The sequence below is a fragment of the Pinus tabuliformis genome, chromosome 3_1 (genome assembly GCF_031772625.1).
Source record: "Pinus tabuliformis cultivar Carrire ecotype Pingquan chromosome 3_1, CPIR1, whole genome shotgun sequence".
In the NCBI taxonomy this organism is placed as follows: domain Eukaryota; kingdom Viridiplantae; phylum Streptophyta; class Pinopsida; order Pinales; family Pinaceae; genus Pinus; species Pinus tabuliformis.
The window spans coordinates 381,153,484-381,174,229 of NC_142301.1; the positions used below are offsets into that span (position 1 = coordinate 381,153,484).

At 37.1% G+C, this 20,746-nt stretch overlaps 1 protein-coding gene across 1 annotated transcript; it reads right to left on the reverse strand.

Moving 5' to 3' along the window:
• Nucleotides 1–19,692: 19,692 nt before the first annotated feature.
• Nucleotides 19,693–20,544, reverse strand: LOC149187315 (F-box/kelch-repeat protein SKIP20-like). Its single transcript, XM_089409615.1, has one exon. The coding sequence runs from the start codon at nt 20,542–20,544 to the stop codon at nt 19,693–19,695; it is 852 nt and encodes a 283-aa protein (XP_089265741.1).
• Between the last annotated feature and the right edge of the window lie 202 nt (nt 20,545–20,746).

Genomic DNA, 20,746 nt, shown 5'->3' on the forward strand with positions numbered 1-20,746 from the left:
TCATATGGATCCATCATCCACACTGTATATCGACCATGCCAATGGTGCAAGTCATTTCTCTTGGAATCTAGCCTCGACAGCCTGGGCCATTTTTACCCCCTTTCATACGTTAGTCCTTTCAAATGGCATGTGCATTGGATATGCCACCAATAATCAAGCCAAATATGATGCAGTGATAGGTTTCTTAGTCGATACCCTCGCTCATCGTATCCTTCATCTCCATGTTTGTTTAGATTCCTTGATACCTATCATGCAATTGAATGGTGTGTATCATGTACATAACCAAGTCCTATTTAGAAAATATCTATGAGTGAAGCTATTGGTAGGTGAATTTGAAACCATTAATTTCATTCATGTGCCTAGAGCCTAAAATCACTTTGTAGATATCATTGCAAACAATATTCTAGATTGAAATTTATCACATGTATAGCATAGAAAACAACCATAAATAAAACAAACATCGTCATACAAAATGCATAATCATATTATCTATCATATAAGTGTTTGGAGCCCACAGCTCTAAATACATCCAATATGCCCATAGCATACTTGGAGGCACATATGCCCCTACATCTCCTTTGGAGGATCTCATGCCAAGTTGGGACGAGATGCTTGAATCCCTTTTCTAAGCACTCGAAAAACAATCCCATGCTTGGGAGCATGATGGTTTTCACTTGGCCATCTTCTCAATTAAGTCTTAGCCTAAATCCCACTAGATCTCGGTATGGTCGACTATCCTCCCATTCCTTGGATAGTTGGTCCTACTGGCCTCTCCAACGAGCTATATGCACATCGCATATCATAGACATTTGATACCATATCTTCAAATATTCTACTCTATGTCCACAGAGTCCCCATATTTGACTTATTGGGTGAGGATGATTCTAGACCTCCTCTAGTAGTTCATTCTCATCTTCCTCTTCCCTTAATTTTTCACCAGGAACCATCGTTCCAAGAAGCATTAAGGCCATCTTTAGACAAGTAAGGCCACTTTCCTGAAAGTCGTAGATCCCGATTCCGATGGTTGGTTTGTCCGCTACAATCTCCAAAAGATTTATGGCATTCTCCTCGTCTCAAACTGGAGGGAAAATGTCCTTTTGGAGAAACACCTACAATTTTTCTATCACCCATTGTGACTAGACAGTAGCTTACCTTGATGAACCATTAGCACTATTGGAAATTTCTCACTGAGCCCTAAAATGGGCCTTCCTCATTTTTTGATGATTTAACACTTAACCCAGAAACCATTTTTCCAAGAAGGTCAGTTCATCATCTCTCAAAATCGAATTTCATCATAAAGCGATACTTGTGCTTTGAGGTCCACCTCCTCTTAATACTTGTCATACCATATGTCGATTTTTGTCTTGAGTAACCATCATTTACTCATGTTTTCATGGTCCCCACCAGGCCTAGTTTGTGTGGCAGCATCATCGAGTCACCCTTGTTCAAAGCATCCGCGATCAGTCACCCTTGCATTCTTGAAGTCTATTTCATGTCCCATCATCTCATGTCAAACTATTCCATCCATATTTGCATATCGTTGATCTAGTGTTGCCCATTTTGGCCTCTAGTTATACTGTCCCCATATCCTCCGGAGTTGAGTCAGTTGCTGCCAGGTCAACCATGCACTTTATGCTCTGAGAAGGGTAGTTATTTGTTTTTCCCTCAGTCCCATTTCCCCATTATCCCTGGCTTCAATCCATCAATCACATTACTATTTTCCCTAGTGCCTTAGTTGAGGATCCTCATTGCCTCATCTATCGTGGGCCCTATTATATCGAAATCAGCTCATTCATTCAAGAAGAATGACCTAGAGAGCGATGTATCTCAGTTCTAACTTCCATTCTTGTTTAGCACCTTGGATCAGGGAGAGGATCCAATTATTTCCCTTTGACTTGATCGTTTCATGTTTGTGATCCACACACTTGATGGTTCAGTGATGCAACAGACTATACCAGTGTTTCCCGGGTGTGTGTGAGATGTTTCGGACCTCATGAGGGGGTGGCCCTTCAAGTAGCCCCCCACATGCCTAGATGCATACCTACTATGCTATAGCCTCAGATGCAGTTCTACAGATTTGATCAGTTCAGTTCCTACCGATCGCAATGCCCATAGCATGCACGTCTCCTTCAGAAGATCCTTTCAGTTTTGCAGAGCCCTTCCCTGTTCAACAAGGCTTCTCTGGTTGTTCTACCCTCCCTACCAGCCATTTCTTGAGGGAAGGGGCTTTGTATCTCATGTACTCAGATATTATTGTATTCATCCCTAGATCATGTTTTTACCAAATGCATTATGTATACGGCTCACATTGTATTATTTTTTGGCTCTGTTATGCTAGCATGTCATGTACCATTCAACATGTACTTCATTGCTCAGTTTCATGTTTCTGGGTGAACCATTCTTTTTGTACTAAGTTATCTTGGTGGGTATGGGTATGCCTCCCCCACCTCATTGAGGTCTTGTACCACAAAAATAAAAGGAGACTTGCATTAGTCTCGCCCCCCTGCCACTATCCTCTCTCAGCTTCAGCTTCATTGATCTCTCTCTCTCTCTCTCTCCCCTTGACTCCCATGTGCTATCTAAGTGATTATGTCTTTACAATGTACTTCGGTCATACGTTTTGCTCCTAACACTTGTACGTTGGGGGGAAATCTATTATCACCAAAAAATTGATCATCTAGCCTAATTTACTAGATGGATCGATGTACACCATGTAAAGCCAAATTTATCATAGTAAAAAAAAATTCACTGTGAGAAATTACCTAATAAATCAACTTTATTAAGTAATTTATAGTTAAGCCCATGAACAATAATTATATAAATCATTATTTATTTGATTTTCTTCTAGGAATAATTAATTTAATCACTATTTTATTATTAGTCCTTATCAAATTTGACCCAATCATGAAAAATAAACAAATAAATCATTATTTTTCTTATTTTTATCTAAGAATAATTAATTAATCACTAATTAATTATTATTCTTTGTAAAATTTGACCAAATCCCTTAGGAATAATTAAATAAATCATTATTTGTTTATTATTCCTTAACTAATTCATTTAGATAATAAATAAATCATTTATTTATTTATTTATTATTTCTAAATAAAAGTTTAAATACTTTTTGAATGTAAAGAATTCTGCCTATATGACTGTAAGGAAAATCGCATGAAGAAAGCGAAGCATGTTAAGAGAGATGTATTCATCAATAAGAAACTGTTATGGAAGGAAAAAACACCACAAATCTCACTCAACAAGTATTCCTGAAAAATCGTTGCAACTGCTCCTTGATTAACTATATGAAAATATAAGATACAAGTCTCTCCTTTGAAGTCCAACCCTTCCCTCTGAGTGAGAAATGATACATGCAGACTCAATCAAAAAGCTTCCCCACCCTTAGGGGTCGAATCCCTAAGTGGTGGAATTGTTTCCAAGAATCTCTCAACCAACAAGTAAGAGTGAGAAGGTCAAAAACAAACTCTTCGCTTAGATATTGATTTGAGTTTTCCTTTCTTTATGAGTCCTAACTAACCATAAAAACAAACTATCATGCCTATTTATTTATGATTACATCATCTAAAATTTGAACTACTGAAGCTACATCATGAGTTTAACTTTGACAAAGTCAAACTAAAAACCTGTGAAATTACACAGTGAAATTTTTACATAAAAACTCATAAAATTGTAGAAGCGAAGCACCAACTTTGAGGTTAATTTTAGGTGCCTTTTGGAAGTCAAATTTGAAATGGGAGAGAACGGTCAACTAGCCTTGCCTGTCTAGATTCCATAACATCTTTAATTATTGAAAATGATCCATGGTAAGGCCTTCAAAAACTGATTCTCCCAAGGTGTCTCCAAACGTGTGAAGCCTATCAAAACGAGGAGCAGAATGATGATTTTTGACCCCTTTTTCTCCTTTTTCTCAAAATCTGAGACCTATCTAAGAAATATGATGAAATGGGCTTTGAGAGGAGGTAATAATCTTTCCAAAAATGTAAGCCACTTGTCATTTTGAGCACTGAGGAAAGAGAGTAGTGCCAAGGCGCTGTATTTCTATGGGTAGTGCAATCTCTGAGTTTTGCACCAAAATTGTCCAAAAAGCAAAAATGATCCAAAAACCCCCAAAATTGGTCTTGAAGTGAAAAAGGAGGTATTTAATGCTCTCATGGATTCTTCAGCAAGCATCTCCAAGTTATCCTCTCATTTTTTTCCTTTAGGGTTTCCTTTAGCTTGTTTTTCATTTGCTTGAGCTTGATGTTACAGATCATGTTTTTGGTTTGACAGTGGCAAGCCATGTGCCTCAATAGTTGGTTGTCCATGTTGGCCTTGTCAATAAGCTACTATAGGTGGCCATTAACCTTACTTATACAATAATCTCTGTCTTCACTGATTGCCAAGGGAATTATGTCTTCAATATCCAAGTCTTCATCCAGTAGGTTTTGTTCTTTTTCTTTATTCAATGCCCTTTTGAGTCCCTTGGTCCTTGGATTCTTTTTGCCAATTTGATTTTTCTGTTCATCATGTTGAACAAGCTCCAACACTGATTTACCTTTGCTTCCTTTCTATAGCATCTTCAATTTCTCTTTCTCCATGATTAGTTGTTTGGCCTTAAGCTGAATGTTTTCTTGTTCAAGGAAGGAAATGATGAATCTTTCCCTTTCCATATTGTCCATGAACTCTCTGATTTTGGAATCTTTATCCTTGATAACTTCTTGCAAGTTTTAAGGTTCATCTGCTGCCTTCAAGTCAACTAATTGAAAATCATGTTGAATTAGTTCCTCACCCTGTAAGTGTGATCCCTGTGGTGCTGACATAGAAGGCTTTTTCTCAACTTGAGAAGTGAACACAAGCCTTTTTCCTCTTTGATATATTATGGTCACCTGAGGTTTAGGTGCCTTGGGAACCTCCTCTAATTTTCTTGATTACCCTACCTCCACCTGCTGTGTTGATGTGTCTTGATGATGACCCAATCAAGTAGTTTCATGCCACTGCAAAGCTGTTTCTATGAAGGAATCCCATGCCATGTTCCTTTCTTCCAACTGATGGAGGACTACAATATTTATTAAACTATGATGGAAAAGGCTAGGCTGATGCTCTTTGCCTTTCATTTGTACCTTCTCAGATATTTTGAAAAATCATCCCTCACAGGTGAAAAACTTCATTACAACCTTCATCAATGGTGCATACTTTTCCAACAGGTACCTGAAAGGAATGATGTGTGAGTGAGCCTCTTTGTAGGGTGATTTTAAAAAAGGTTTGTATTTCTCAAGGTCTAAGATCATGCCTTTGAACCAATACTCCCCATGATCAGGTATCCCAGTGGCAAGAGAGATGGCAGCTACAAAGAATGCAAATTCAATTCCTGCTATGATGGCTTTTTCCCCATTCAGATTGGTGGCTATCCAATCATTGAGCTTCTCATGAAAACCTACTTCACCCATCCTTTGACAAAACACTAGTCAATTGACATCTTCAAAGCATTTTCTCATGAATGGTGAAGAGTTGATTTCATTGCAGTTTTTAGGTTCATACCTCAGGCTCCTCCCTCCTTAATGATGTTTTCTCTTTTATGATGGTGAAGAATCTCCCTCCAATTTGAGAAAAACCCTAGATAATAGGAAAATGAAAAAAGAAGTTAGGAATGAGTGAAATAATGAAATGAGGGAGTTAGGTAAGGGAGATGATGATAGGGGAATTTTGGAAGATGGATAGGGGTTGTAGAAAACTTAGGAAGTTAATGGAGTGAAATGAGAGAGAGAGATGAGTAAGAGAATTTAAAAATAGTCCTTCTAGGAAAATTGTTCAAAATGATAAGTATGAGCTAGAGTTTGTGAAAATGTGAGGTAAATTGAAAGTAAATGAGTTGATTGGTGGATGATAAGGTGATTTATATATATACAGAGGTATGAGATAGAAATTTTTAAAGTTTTAAATGCCCTATCTAACAAAACCCACCATTTGCACTAGCTTTGAAGCATGGAATTTCACACAAACCCTAGATGAACAAAACACACCATTTGCACTTACTTTTCCAAAGGAAAAGAGCGAGTAAGATGATGGTACTTACTTGCTAAACAACTTAGAAGAGAAAAGAATCATAATGCAAGCTTAACTTTCAAATTTTGTTGAGTTTTGGGAAGTTTCGGGCAACTCTGTCCAAAGCGCAACACCATTGGCAGAAGTGCACTGCTGGCTCCAGAAGCACGATGCCAGGAGATTTTTGCTAATTTTAGCTAAAAAACCCCATGTTTTTTCACCAAAGGAGGAGAGAGATTAATAAACAAAGAAGGTAAGGATGAAATGAAATATTTTTAGGACATTTTGGATTTTATAGGCATAGTGTGATCTTCTTTTGAGTGAAAATGGGCCCCACGTTACTTTTCAAAACATGACTTTCACTTTTTTGAACTTGGCCACTTAGGAGACTTGAAATCTGAAATTATTTTATCTTTTTGGAAAGTGAAACTTCTTTCTTTTAGAACCTTCAGATTGTAACCATGAAGCACTTATGAAATCTCATAAAAATTTATTGGAAAGAGTTGCTTATCACAACTCATCCTATGCTAGATTTTATGAATGAATGAAGATGGACCTTGAAGCCCTAATGACCTAATGAAGACATTAGACTGAGTGAAATGTTGATGATGATGACTGATATGATGAAGACATTCCCTTTATGACGATACACTCATCTAAGTGATGTAAGCGACCGACATTTGAGATTTTTGAGACAATAGAAATAAACCTAGAAAAACTAACTAGTGATCAAATTTTATTCTTAAAACGTAGTGACACAATAAAATTTGACTTGAAGACCCCTAACAAACTTGGTAAAAACATATTTGATCACTGGTGATAGGTAGAAATGACTGACACTAACACACCTAATAATGATTGGTAATTAAATTAGAATTTTGAAAATAATATTCCAAAATTAATATGACATAAATAGGCAATGAATTAAAATAATATTTTTTCTAAGAAACTTGTGAACGAGTTTAAATAACTCCATGATTCTAGTGGAAAATGAGGTGAATTGTGAGTTAGTGGTATGACCCAGCTAACCCACCATCAAACATGACATCAATGAAGTGCGTGGTGTGACAAGCTCTCTGCATGCACAAACACACAAGTGATATTAATACATTTATTCATGGCAAGGGGGATTGTACGTTAAGCTTCGGTTTTCTGTCCAGACCACTATTTATTTAAAATAGGAAGTTGCCCATGTTGTTGGCCATAGGTGGGATATTTCTGGGATTCCACTAGTGTTGAGGGACCAATGCATCCTAAACCTAAAAAGCCTTCAGAAATTTCAGTGTTCACCCCCTTGGAATTGCTCTGTTTTCTTTTTCTTTCTAAATTTCTAGCAAAAATCTAACAATCTTAGTGAGGGCCTAGTCTTGCAAAGATGACTAGATTGTGACTTTATACAAATGTAGATATGCAATTTATAGAGACAAGTCAGTTATATGAATGGGAAAATTCACAAGATAGAACACACTCATTGGAATTAAGAGGTATTGGTACTCCATTACAACCTTTAGCACTCCAAATCTAGCTTACATATGGGCTTTCAGTCAAAGGTAATTCTAGGTTCGTTAGTTATTCTTACTATTCCTTACTCCACATATTTAATTGGTTCATGTAACATTTATGTTATAGCTGGTACTGATTACTGTTGCATCGTTGGTGTTCGAGGGCTAGTAGTTTGGCTTAGTTTCCTACAAGGGTTTCTTTTCTTGGTGCTTTGGAATTGAACATCAATGACAAGAACCACCACTGAAGACCAAATCTTAGACTCAAAACAAGTCATATCTTGATCCAAACCTCACTACTCTGGTAAAAGTGGCTTGTTTGATGCCTCTCAACTCTCAAGGCATACCAATGTGTTGGAAAGGTTATTACTTTGTGATGAGTGCAACCATCAAATTTATGAAAATTTAAAAAAGATGATATCTTCACTAGATGCAATTGTTTTAATCTTCTTCCAATTCACATCCTCCATGATGTTGCAACTCTGTAGGCATTTTGTTGCATTTGCTATAAAAAATTACAAATGTGATAGGGTTGTTCCCTAAGGTCCTAATCTAAATGATCAACCCCTAGGTATTGACCATATTACTGTTGCCTATAATTTTCCAAGAGCAACTTCCTACTATCAAGAATCTCGGCGAAGAATTCATCAAGAAAGCTATCGAAAAATTGCTCTAATTAGTTAATTTTGTTAATCAAGCTCTCTTGGTTTTCAACATTATTGTTGCTGCGTTGGAAGCCCATGGACCTCAAATCCAGTTAGATATAGTTCTTCTACATCAATGATGATTTCTTGCCAACCTCATATAAAAAATGTAGGCCTACTATATATGGTGTATTAGTAGAAGAATTTACTTGATCTATTATAGTATCCACTCCACATTGCAGGTGGGACGATGAGGCAAAAACGAAAGACTTGAAACACAAATTATGCATAGAAAATGAATTCTCATTAAAACTATACACCAGCCCCAAAAGCAACAATGTGAGCAAAATTGATCTTATATTCTTCATCAAATACATATCCCTTTCATTGAATACATGAACCCTATGAGGCCATTGGACCCATTCCACTTTCCAAAATTGGCCTCGAAGGCCTTACCATCAAATTGAAAAAATTCTTTCCCACATCCTTCAATATTGGTTTCTATCAACACCTTGTTCTCTTCTTCCAAGTAAATGGCCTGTAGCACCCTGATATGCTGCTCATCGTGTGCTTGGACTGTTAGAATCCAGTGCCATGAAAACATTATCTACTACATTTTGGTATTTCTCCAGGCCTGTAATTCCACATTTCGGTACGTATTACAAATACCAAATCTTCGATCTCATGTCCATGTGTTCGTCAATCCATCTATTTTCTACTATAAGCTACAACTTTTTCACTAATTGGATGATTTTCCTATGGATGGATCTTAACAAGAAACAATCTATTGAAGTTAATCCATCGACATAAAATTGTTTGGAGAGATTGGATGTTCTAGATTTTCTATGCCTTGTATCAGGGTGGTGTAGAAGCCATTCACATCTCTAAATATCGAATTCATAGATGAGGAATTCATAACTGTATAGAAAGGCACCAACTGATACATATTCTTTAACAACTCCCATCTCTTGAATAATACAGTTGACCCACAATGGGAAATTATTGGATTGAAATCTGAATTCTCTCAAAAAATTAGGCTTTGGATTAATTTCCAACATACACACATGAAATCTTAGCTCGTTTCTTAATTCCTCAAATGTTCACATGAAAATAATTACCAGTTGTAATAATTTCTCATTACACACATTCAAAAAATATACAAAGTTATTCCATTTCTTTGTCCATTATACTATGTGTGCTTCATCAATTATACCCCAATTCCCAACATTTTTTTTCTTCTTTAAACCTATTTTCCATGTACACTTTCAAATTGTGAGAATAAGGCTACATTTTTAACAATCTCATATAAATTTCGTTTTTTTTTTTATGTTTTGATTTAATTGTTTTTCATCCATACAAGTGGAAACTGCAATATTTTGGATATTGAATAGACATAAATATCTTCCACGCTATGTAAGAATTTTTTGGCTAAAAGGTCATAGGTGGAGTTTCTCAAGATTTGAACCCGCCTCCACCCATTTTTTGCAAGTGCCTTTTTTCTTTGACACGACACTTCCAATGAACACTAGAGAACAAAAATTAATCTATTTTAGATATACAATGGACATAAACATCCTGACATGTTATGGAAGAACCTTTCACCTAAGTAGGGGAAATAACACCACCTTTCTTTCACCAATCCATCAAGTCATTGTTGATATAATCTCGGTCTCTTGATAAATAAAAGCACTAAAATTCATAATTTGTTCTGATGAAATTTTTTACATATATAAGAATCACGTTTGATCATCCTATTTCGAGCTTGGTATTCGTTGTTGACCTTTCTCCTTGGATTTGGGGTACTCTAAAATTAAAATTCTTAACCATGTGTCCAAGGAGCTAATTAAAATTTACAACCATGGTTGTATAATTGTGCTCCTACAATTCTACATTTTCCTTTCAATTTATCTCGACTCAATTCATGTGTAATGTGTTTGGACATATCATGAAAATGAATAACGTAAATTCTCCACACAAAAAGATAATACATTTGAGTAACAAATTCTCTTGGCATCTTTCAACAATGGTGGTAGTGTGATCTTTTCCAAATAACAAACTATGGACTCTTGCATTTGGTATTTATCCACATGTGCAACAATGACAAATAACTTGAAGAAACTATGGCTAGATTGTTTAGGTTAGGTAATTAACATTTTTGAAACATATAATACTTCCTAACATTAATGCCAACTCATCATATGTTGTACTATAACCTATCTAATCACGGATTGCAGGTAAAACCATTCATATCAAGAGTTTTATTATCCTAATGCAAACTAGCACCTCTTGATATTAGGGCACTCTGTCTTTCCAATCATTCTTCATATTTACATATATCATGTTGAAGTATTAGAGACTCATTTTTTCCTTATAGACCCCTAACAAATCCTTCAGTGAGGCTCCTAAGAGTTGACAAATTGTGGAAGTGTATTAGATTAAATGAATTGTGAAGGCACCAGAGTGATTTTTACCATATTTGAAAGAAAAATATCACTTTTCCTAAGCTAAGGCATCCACATTTTCATCATATGAAGCAAGGATCACTACATCCCAATATCTGCAAAGCTTAGGAGATCATTTGTAATCTTTTGTTGCAGTCAATAAAAAGATAACTTTTTGTCTTGTTACTATATATGTGAATGTATGTATGTACATATGCCTGCAGTTTAGCAACCACTTGTAGAAAATGTCACCATGCTGACACAGGTTGGAACCCAGGAGTTATTCTCCACACCTAAATGCTTGTTGTTGGATCATCATTGTGGTGGTGTAGTTTCATTCACATTAATGACCTTAACACCATTTATATAATAGAATTTCATATTATAAAAGCAATGTCTCAGTGAGAAATGATAAAAGAGCAGACAATATTTCCTTGAAAATGAATACACAGGGTATAAAATAAGGCATAGGGTGAAAAATATTACAAAAAAGCCCTAAAATATATAATAATGTTAAAATAAATAAATTAATAAGTTTCCCTCTAATATTAATTAGATAGGAGTACAATTTGGATATCGTTAATCAACATCATAGTTCATACTTTATAGTTACTTGCTCAAGCTTGTTGAATCTTTTTCTGGACTGATATAGCGCATTCGACTGATGTACCCGACATTTACATTTTTCGTGACAACGTCTACCTGATCCTAATCCGAAGGAAAGTGTTGGATGCAATTGCAAATAAGAAAACACACTTGTTAATCACAACTTCATTTACAAGGAACTTGTTTGATCACAACTCATTTACATCCAATAAGAAAACACGCTTGTTAATCACAACTTCATTTACATCCTGTTTTCTGATCAACGGTTTGCTTAAAAAAACAACACGAAAACGATTTTCAAATACAAAAGCACCTTGTAATTAAGGGAAGAAAATGCATATACCTACCTAGAACCATTTTAGAAATCACTTAATCATCCTTGCATCATCTAATTTTTTGAGCTTTCCTGACTAAGAAAAACTAAGGTCCACATCCAAATAACCAAACTGTGGCGACATATTGATTGATATGGCGATATGGTTGGTGGCATTTTATCATTTTCAGAATTTGATTGCTATTACTGTGACTAATAAAAACTAAGGTCCACATCCAAATAACCAAACTGTGGTGACATATTGGTTGATATGGCGATATGGTTGGTGGCATTTTATCATTTTCAGCATTTGATTGTTATTATTGTACCATCGATTGTTAGAAAGAAAAAGGAAAACAAAAAAGAAATTCACACATAAAACACGAACTGTTGCTAAGGTACAGTTGCAGTTGCGGTACATGCCCCTACTGTACCACACTCTAAAACGTTGGATCTTCTGGGATCAGCTAGACCACACGCACTGCTACTGGCAACTCTATACCATTGCCAGCTTCAAGCGACTCGAAAATGGTGCATAGCTCCTCCAGCCAACGAGAGAAGTGGACCCTGTTTCCAAAGAATAGGCATTCAACCATTGCTCTCCAGCTTCAAGCTACTCCAGCATGGCACTCCAGCTTCAATGTTTCGAATTTCAGGGGTGATTTCAAACACAAAAGACCAGAGAACAACGCTCTGATACGAGTGTTGGGAATTTTCTGATAAATTCCAAAACAAAATAGCTTGAATAGAGAGTAATACTCTGTTTTTACCACACAGCATCTTAACACAGCGGAACAAAAAAAATGTTTCCAGAACACAGAGTTTTACCCACACACATAAAAACTTGTATTCATTAAAAGATTGTTGTTACAAAAGATTCTTCCTCTTAACAGAGGGATTCGCCACGAACATTTCAGTTCCAATTCCAAAAAAAGGATTACTGTGTTTCACTTTGCAAATCTTCACATTGCTGTAAGAAAAGAAATCACATATGCTGCTGCGTGCTCCCCGTTTTTTTTTACATCGCACTGCTGTGCATATTTTTCACATTCATTACATACAATGAACAACAGGTTAACACATATGTTTTACTTGTGTCATAAAACCAAAACTACACCCGAGAATAAAAAACTAATAAAATTAAAATCTTACCAACGTTTACCAACCCACAGTAAATTACATTTACTATTTTATTGGCAATTACTGTTTTACTGACAAAACTGGCGGTAAATGAAACTTTTACTTCATGTAAATTTCATGTTGCAGGCCTGTATTTCAACCTTTGAAATATGCGATTTGTGATTTGCGATCTGATCGCATCGCGAAATCGCATTCGGTGGAAGAGAAAAGTGAAGCATTAACATTTAGGTGCAATTTGTGATATGCGATCGGATCGCATCGCAATCGCAGAAATCAAGTGAACAAACGGAGGTAGTCGGCATGCATTCGATTTGCGATCTGCATTCTGATCGCATTGCAAGGTTAAAATAATGTTGCAGTTGAAATTATCATTTGAACACTCCCCTCTAATTTCAACTGCTGGGTTATCGATCATACCCAGACATTTCATTAAAAACTCAAAACTTTTTTATCCCAAAGGCTTGGTCAAAATGTCCGCAACCTATTCTTGAGTGCTGCAATGTTGTAAAATGATTTTTCCATTGTTCGCCAATTCTCTGATGTAATGGAACCTTGTATCAATGTGTTTCATTCGTTTGTGAAACACAGAATTCTTGGATAGGGCAATAACTGAGCTATTGTCACAAAAAATAACTATTGCTTTTGCTTGCTCTTGGCATAGGCTCCTTAGCATCCTTCTCATCCAAACCGCTTGACACGCTGCTGCTGTAGCTGCCACATACTCTTCTTCTACTGTAGATAATGCCACAATTGGTTGTTTCTTGGAAGACCATGAAATGGCTCCTGAACCCATGTGAAAAACGTAACCGGATGTGCTTTTCCGGTCATCTATACTTCCAGCCCAATCACTATCGGTGTAGCCAACTAAATCTGAACTTTCTGAAAAGGTATACAAAATGCCAAATCTTTTTGTACCTTTGACATACCTCAGAATTATTTTTGTTGCTTGCCAATGCGCTTCTTTTGGCCTCTCCATGAACCTGGAAATTAAACTAACAACAAACATTATATCTGGCCTAGTTGCAGTCAAATACATAAGGCTGCCAACTATGCTCTTATACACGCTAGGATCAAAATCCTTGCTGCTGTCCTCTTTGCTGAGTTTTAATCCCATCACTGTGGGAGTGATTGTTGCCTTGCTGTCTTGCATATTAAATCTTTCCAACACTTCATTAACATATTTTGCTTGTGAGATAAAAATCCCATTTTCATTTTGATCTACTTCTATTCCTAAAAAGTATTTCATCAAACCCATGTCAGTCATTTCAAATTCTCCTTTCATGACTATTTTAAAATTTTCAATGAGGTATTCATCATTACCTCTAAAAATAACATCATCAACATATAACACAACAATTAAAATTTTACCATCCTTTTCTTTGATGTAGACGGTGGGTTCTCCCTCACACTTTGCAGATTCATTTTCCAGTAGATAGGAATCTATCCTACTGTACCATGCTCTTGGTGCTTGCTTCAGCCCATAAAGAGCTTTCTTCAATCTGCATACTTTGTGCTCTTGGCCTTTCTTCTCACAGCCTGGAGGTTGTTCAATGTAGACCTCTTCCTTTAACACTCCATTTAGGAATGCTGACTTCACGTCCATTTGGTAAACTTTCCACTTGTTTTGTGTTGTTATGGACAACACTGCTCTCACGGTTTCCATTCTTGCAACCGGTGCGAAAGTCTCCTCATAATCTTTCCCATACTGCTGCTTGTATCCCTTGACAACAAGTCTTGCCTTGTGCCTTTCTATCTTGCCTTCAGCATTGCTCTTGGTCTTATAGACCCATTTAACTCCAATGACTTCTTTACCTTTTGGTAGCTCAACAAAATCCCATGTCTTGTTTCTTTCTATGGCATTGATCTCCTCATCCATAGCTTCTATCCATTTCTTATCTTTAATTGCATCTTCGAAATGAATAGGGTCATCAACATGACAATACAAAGAAAACAAAGAATTCATACCTTCATCATAAATGTCACTTAAATTTCTGAATTTCTTACCTCTTTCATTCGGTGTTCAAGTGCTTGAAGAAGCACTTGAATTTCCTCCTTGTGGTGTGCTTGGAGAAGCACTTTCATTTCTCCTCAAGGGTGTCTCTTGCTGTCCTTGCGTTAGTGCTGCTGTTTGGGGATGTGTTTCAGCCAACTCTTCATCATCTTCATCATGAGACAAACAGTTTTTAACATTAACCGTTTTCTCTATGCTTCCATCCCAAGCTTCTTCCTCAATGAATTGAACATCTTTGCTCACAAAAAACTTCTTGGTAGATGGGATATACAACCTGTAAGCTTTGGATTCCTCACTGTATCCAATGAAAATACATTTCTCCCCTTTTCTGTCCAACTTCTTCCTTAGCTGATCTGGAATGTGTGCATAAGCCACACATCTAAAAACTTTCATGTGGGTGACTCCTTGCTTTCTCCCATTCCATGCTTCTTCCGGCACTTTGTTCATGACTACTTTTGTAGGACACCTATTCAAAATATATACTGCATAGTGTACAACTTCAGCCCAATAAGCATTTGGCAAATGCTTTGCCTTTAGCATACTCCTTGCCATATCCATGATGGTCCTATTCTTTCTTTCAGCTACTCCATTTTTCTACGGAGTGTACCTTGTGGTAAATTGTTTGTGTATTCCATTTTCTTTGCAAAACCATAGGAATTCCTTGGAGATATACTCACCTCCTCTATCAGTTCTCAAAAATTTGATATGCAGCCTGCTTTGGTTTCCTACAAGTGCTTTGAAATTGCGAATTTTTTCAAACACTTCACTTTTGTTCTTCATGAAATAAACCCATGTTTTTCTAGTAAAATCATTAACGAATGTTAGAAAATATTGGTTGCCTGCAAGTGATGGAGCTTGCATTGGTCCACATAAATCTAAGTGGACAATTTCTAAGGGTACTTTTGCCCTGATGCTTTTCCCTGATGGAAAACTTTCTCTGTGTTGTTTCCCCAAGATACAACCTTCACAAAGGTTGTCCGGTTTCTCTATCAATGGTAATCCTCTTACCATTCATTTTCTACTCAGCAAGTTAAGACCTCCAAAGTTGAGATGTCCAAATCTTAAGTGCCACAACCAATTTTCATCCTTTGGTACACTTTGGAAAGCCTCTTGGGTAACTGCTACTATTACTTCTTTATTTTTAAAATCTACTTTTATTCTGAGAGGGAACATCTTGTTCCTCGTCATATTCACTTCAGTAATGCATCGTTTACTTGGTGCTCTATCCATGATGGTGCATACATCATTCACAAAGAAGACATTGTAACCGTTTTGAACAAGCTGTCCAATACTTAAGAGGTTACATCTCATTCCAGGAACATAATAGACATCTGCTATGGTTTTCTTTTCACCTTTCTTTGTAAATATTTTTACTTCTCCTTTTCTCATAACAAAAATTTTACTATCAGTCCCAAGTGTGACTTGTGACTTCACACTTTGATCTAAAGCAGAAAATAAAGCTATGTTTCCTGTCATATGGTTGCTGCAACCAGAATCTAGAAACCATATGTCTTCACTATTTGTTTCAGCCATATTAGAAGCTAACAATACATTATCTTGGCTGATATTTTCTCTAGTGATATTTGCACTAGATCTATTGTTCATATCATGTTGTTTCTTCCTACATTCATTTGCATAATGCCCATATTTTTTACAATAATAACATTGGACATTGGATTTTTCATACCTTTGTCCTTGAGCATGATGTTGTCCACTTTGTTGACTGCTGCCTTGACCTTGGTTCTCATTTGGATTGCTGCCTCTTCCTTGAGCATTTGTTGGACTGTTTCTTCCACCTCTGTTTTGGCTTCTGCCTCTTCCTCTCTTGTTTCCTCTGCCTTGACCTCTTCCTCTTCCAAAGGACATCTGGGTCTTGAAGGCATGCTCTAGAGATGAGCTTTCATTTCTACTCAACCTCTGCTCATGTGTTATCAGTGATGCATGAAGTTCATCAACTGAAAAGTTTGAGAGATCCTTTGTCTCTTCTATCGTGGTGACAATCACATCAATCTTTGAGGGTAGGCACCTCAATAGTTTCTCCAAAATCCTCCTTTCTTCAAGAGTTTCTCCATGAGACCTTATGTGTGTGACCAGACCAATTGCTTGTGTGAAGAATGAGTCAATATTGTCTGACTCCTTCATGCATAGATTCTCAAAATCTCTCCTCAGCAACTATAGTTTTGTTGTCTTCACTTTCTCCATGCCTTGATAGGCTGTCTTGAGAGTTTGCCATGCTTCTTTGGATGTCTTGGCTGCTGCTATCCTTGGAAACACACTCTCATGCACTGCTTGATACAAAAATACGAGGGCTTTTGAATCCTTCTTCTTGTAGCTTTTCAACAGATCTTTCTCTGCCCGAGTTAGATTATTAAACTCATTTTCATCTGCTGGTTCTTTAAAACCATCTTCAACTATTTCCCATAAGTCTTGTGAGGCAAACAGGGCTCTCATGGTTATTGCCCAATAGTCATAGTTTTTCCCATTAAACTGTGGGAGCTGAGTATTAAAAATACCCATGCTAGTGCTGGTACTGGTGCTGGCCATTTTTGCACTCTAAACTATGCTTCAAATACCTGAGTGTGTATTTAAAATAACTCACTGTTTCTTCAGCAGCAACACAAAAAAAATCTTTGATAAATACCTGGATCTTTTCTTGACTGAGTCTACATTCTGCTGAGCTTCTCCAGTAAGAAATCCTTCCTTCAGCCTCTTTGACGTCTTCAAAGAGTCTGGACTAGCTCCGATACCACTGTTGGGAATTTCAGGGTGATTTCAAACACAAAAGACCAGTGAACAACACTCTGATACCAGTGTTGGAAATTTTCTGATAAATTCCAAAACAAAATAGCTTGAACAGAGAGTAATACTTTGTTTTTACCACACAGGATCTTAACACAGCGGAACAAAAAAAAGGTTTCCAGAACACAGATTTTTACCCACACACATAAAACTTGTATTCATTAAAAGATTATTGTTACAAAAGATTCTTCCTCTTAACAGAGGGATTCACCAAGAAAATTTTAGTTCCAGTTCCAAAAAAAGGATTACTGTGTTTCACTTTGCAAATCTTCACACTGTTGTAAGAAAAAAAATCACATACGCTGCTGGGTGCTCCGCATTTTTTTTTTTACATCGCACTGCTGTGCATATTTTTCACATTCATTACATACAATGAACAACAACTTAACATTACATATGTTTTACTTGTGTCATAAAACCAAAACTACACTTGAGAATACAAAACTAATAAAATTAAAATCTTACCAACGTTTACCAACCCACAGTAAATTACATTTACTGTTTTACTCACATTTACTGTTTTACTGACAAAACTGGTGGTAAATGAAACTTTTACTTCACGTAAATTTCATGTTGCAAGCGTGTATTTCAACCATTGAAATATGCGATTTGCGATCTGAAATCGCATTCGGCGAAAAGTGAAGCATTAACATTTAGGTGCGATATGCGATCGGATCGCATCGCAACATCGCAATCACAGAAATCAAGTGAACAGACGGAGGTAGTGGGCATGCATGCGATTTGCTATCTCTGATCGCATCGCAAGGTTAAAATAATGTTGTAGTTGAAATTATCATTTCAACATTCAAGTGACTCGAAAATGATGGCATGGCGCAAAACGGGGCCCGTACCCAGCGTAACGGCCTCGGGATTCCATCGGCGTGCGCCTACCAGCATTTAAACATGTGAGACAACTGCCATATGCAATTCACTATTACAATCTCCCCCTCATGAGACCTCTTTCAGCCCTTTGAAATTTGTTTCCTCCAAAGAAAATGATATCTGCACGGGTGACGGAACTTGCTTACTCCAAGAGCCTTCTTCCAGTGAAACCAAAGTAAAGGAGATATTCTTCCTCCTTCGCTGCTCAATTGATTGCTGTGATTCTCAAGTGACCAACACCATAATTTCCATTATTATTCCTCAGGGCCTTCAATAATGGTGGCCATTGCATCCGATAATATGGATTCCAACATTCTTAGCATTGCCTGTGGTCGCTACTGCTTCGATAATGCATTGTTTTTCTTAATTTGAAAATTTAACCTTTTGAGATTGTCTCATAAGTAGGGAATTGCTGCTAAGCAGCCAATCTTGTCCTTTCACATTTGCCGTTTGATAATGTAAATAAAAGTCACTATGGTGATGCAAGAGACGAGATTGTGCATTTTAAGCACCTGATATTTTTTCTTTTAGGTTATTCTTTTGACATACAAATGAAGGTGTGTATACACATGGTGGACCATGACATAAATATAAACTACTGAAACTACGAATGGAATATAGAAACTACTGAATATATCACTACAGGACAGGATGGTGATATCATATTTCATAAATTGGAAGTTTAAGTAATAGGATTTCATAAAGTGTGTATATAATTTTGGTGAAGTGAAATTGAAAAATGAAAGCCGAAAAGAGATGTGTTTCAACTTCGTACTCTGGAATGCCATGAAATATTTGAAATTATTAATAATCAGTCAACATTGTTAAGTCTGTGAAATCTTAATTTCAAATGCCATAAAACTCTACAATTTTAAAAACCAAGTAACATTGATCAATAGTATCCACATGCAATAGAATGTCTAACTACGTCCAAGAATATCACATCATTTTCTAATGCAGGAACACTCTGAAACATATTACCAGATTACAGGAATGTAAAATCTGTTATTATGTTCAACGCGCAATATGGTAATTATCACTATTATTTAACTTTAAATCTCAAAAGTAACGGCGGACTGAATACACTGAACATACTCCTCATGAGATTTTTCTGGTTTCTCAATGGCAGTCCACATTCCAGTGGTTTCCACTGGAGCAATTGCTGCACTTGTCGTAGGCGGAGGCTCAAACAGATAGAAAACCTCACCATTACTCTCAGCATAACCGCAAACAAAAATCTTGTCACGCAATGCTACACAATCCTTGTAAGGGTTTCTGGAAGAGAACCTACTGCCCTCCAAACATTTTCATCGGAGTGTTATTTCATCACTCCTTGCTGCTTCTGGAACGAGTACAAGCGCCCAGAAGAAGCAGCAACCACACAATACTGTGGGCCTTTCCCTTCCCCGATAGTCCACATATTCTCCAGCGTTGTCCATGCCCTTGTTTCTGGATCATAAACTTCCGCATTCCACTTGAATCGATCACGCAACTCACAAGTATAACTGCTAATAACGAAAAATTTGCCGTCCATGAAAGCACCATAGCATTCTTCCCGTTCTTCACCCATCTCAGGAATAATCTTCCATTCGTCTTCAAACACATTGTAAACCGCTGCAGATCGCAGGAAATCTTCGTAGTCATCATGTCCACCTGCAACGTTAAGGAGTCCCTCAGGTGATACCGAGAAAGCACCGGAGATTCGAATCTCCGGCATGTCGGTGGCATGGCTCCACTTTCCTGATGAAAAATCATAGATGAAAACGGTGTTGAGTGCCTCCCCTAGGTGGAGGTCGGACGGATTCCATCCGCCCATCAAAACCAGCTTTCGATTGACACAAAAGCAGTCACAGAAGAGTGGAATCCTATTACGAGTGCTGGGGAAATGGAGAAGGGGAGGAAACGTTTCCAGTGTGCCTCGCAGAGGGTCAAAGATAGAAACCACAAATTCTAGATCATCCTCAGGGTAAGCAGGGTATTCCCAAAGTTCCACTAAACATACACACGTCTGCGAAATCCCAAACTTTTTTCTGTCTTCGTAGAATTGGGGGTGGTTCACAGCGGCCTTCCAGCTTTCGCACACAGCTCTGAGGTTTTCATGGGAGTCATAAGGCACTCTCAGCAGACACCGCTGACCTATTTCCCATGGAAGAATAACAAAACCCTCCATAATCAGATACACTACAGGTAGCGAAATACGGTCTGATAACCGATATAAGCCAATGCTTATGTTCCAAGACCAAAGACTCACGTACAAGAATTACACTCTTCCTGCCGCTTAAACACAACGACTTGATCGAACCCAAAAGATAGCCACAACGGAGAAAGTGAGTGAGATCGAAATAAGTATGAAGGAAAACTCAAGTGATAAC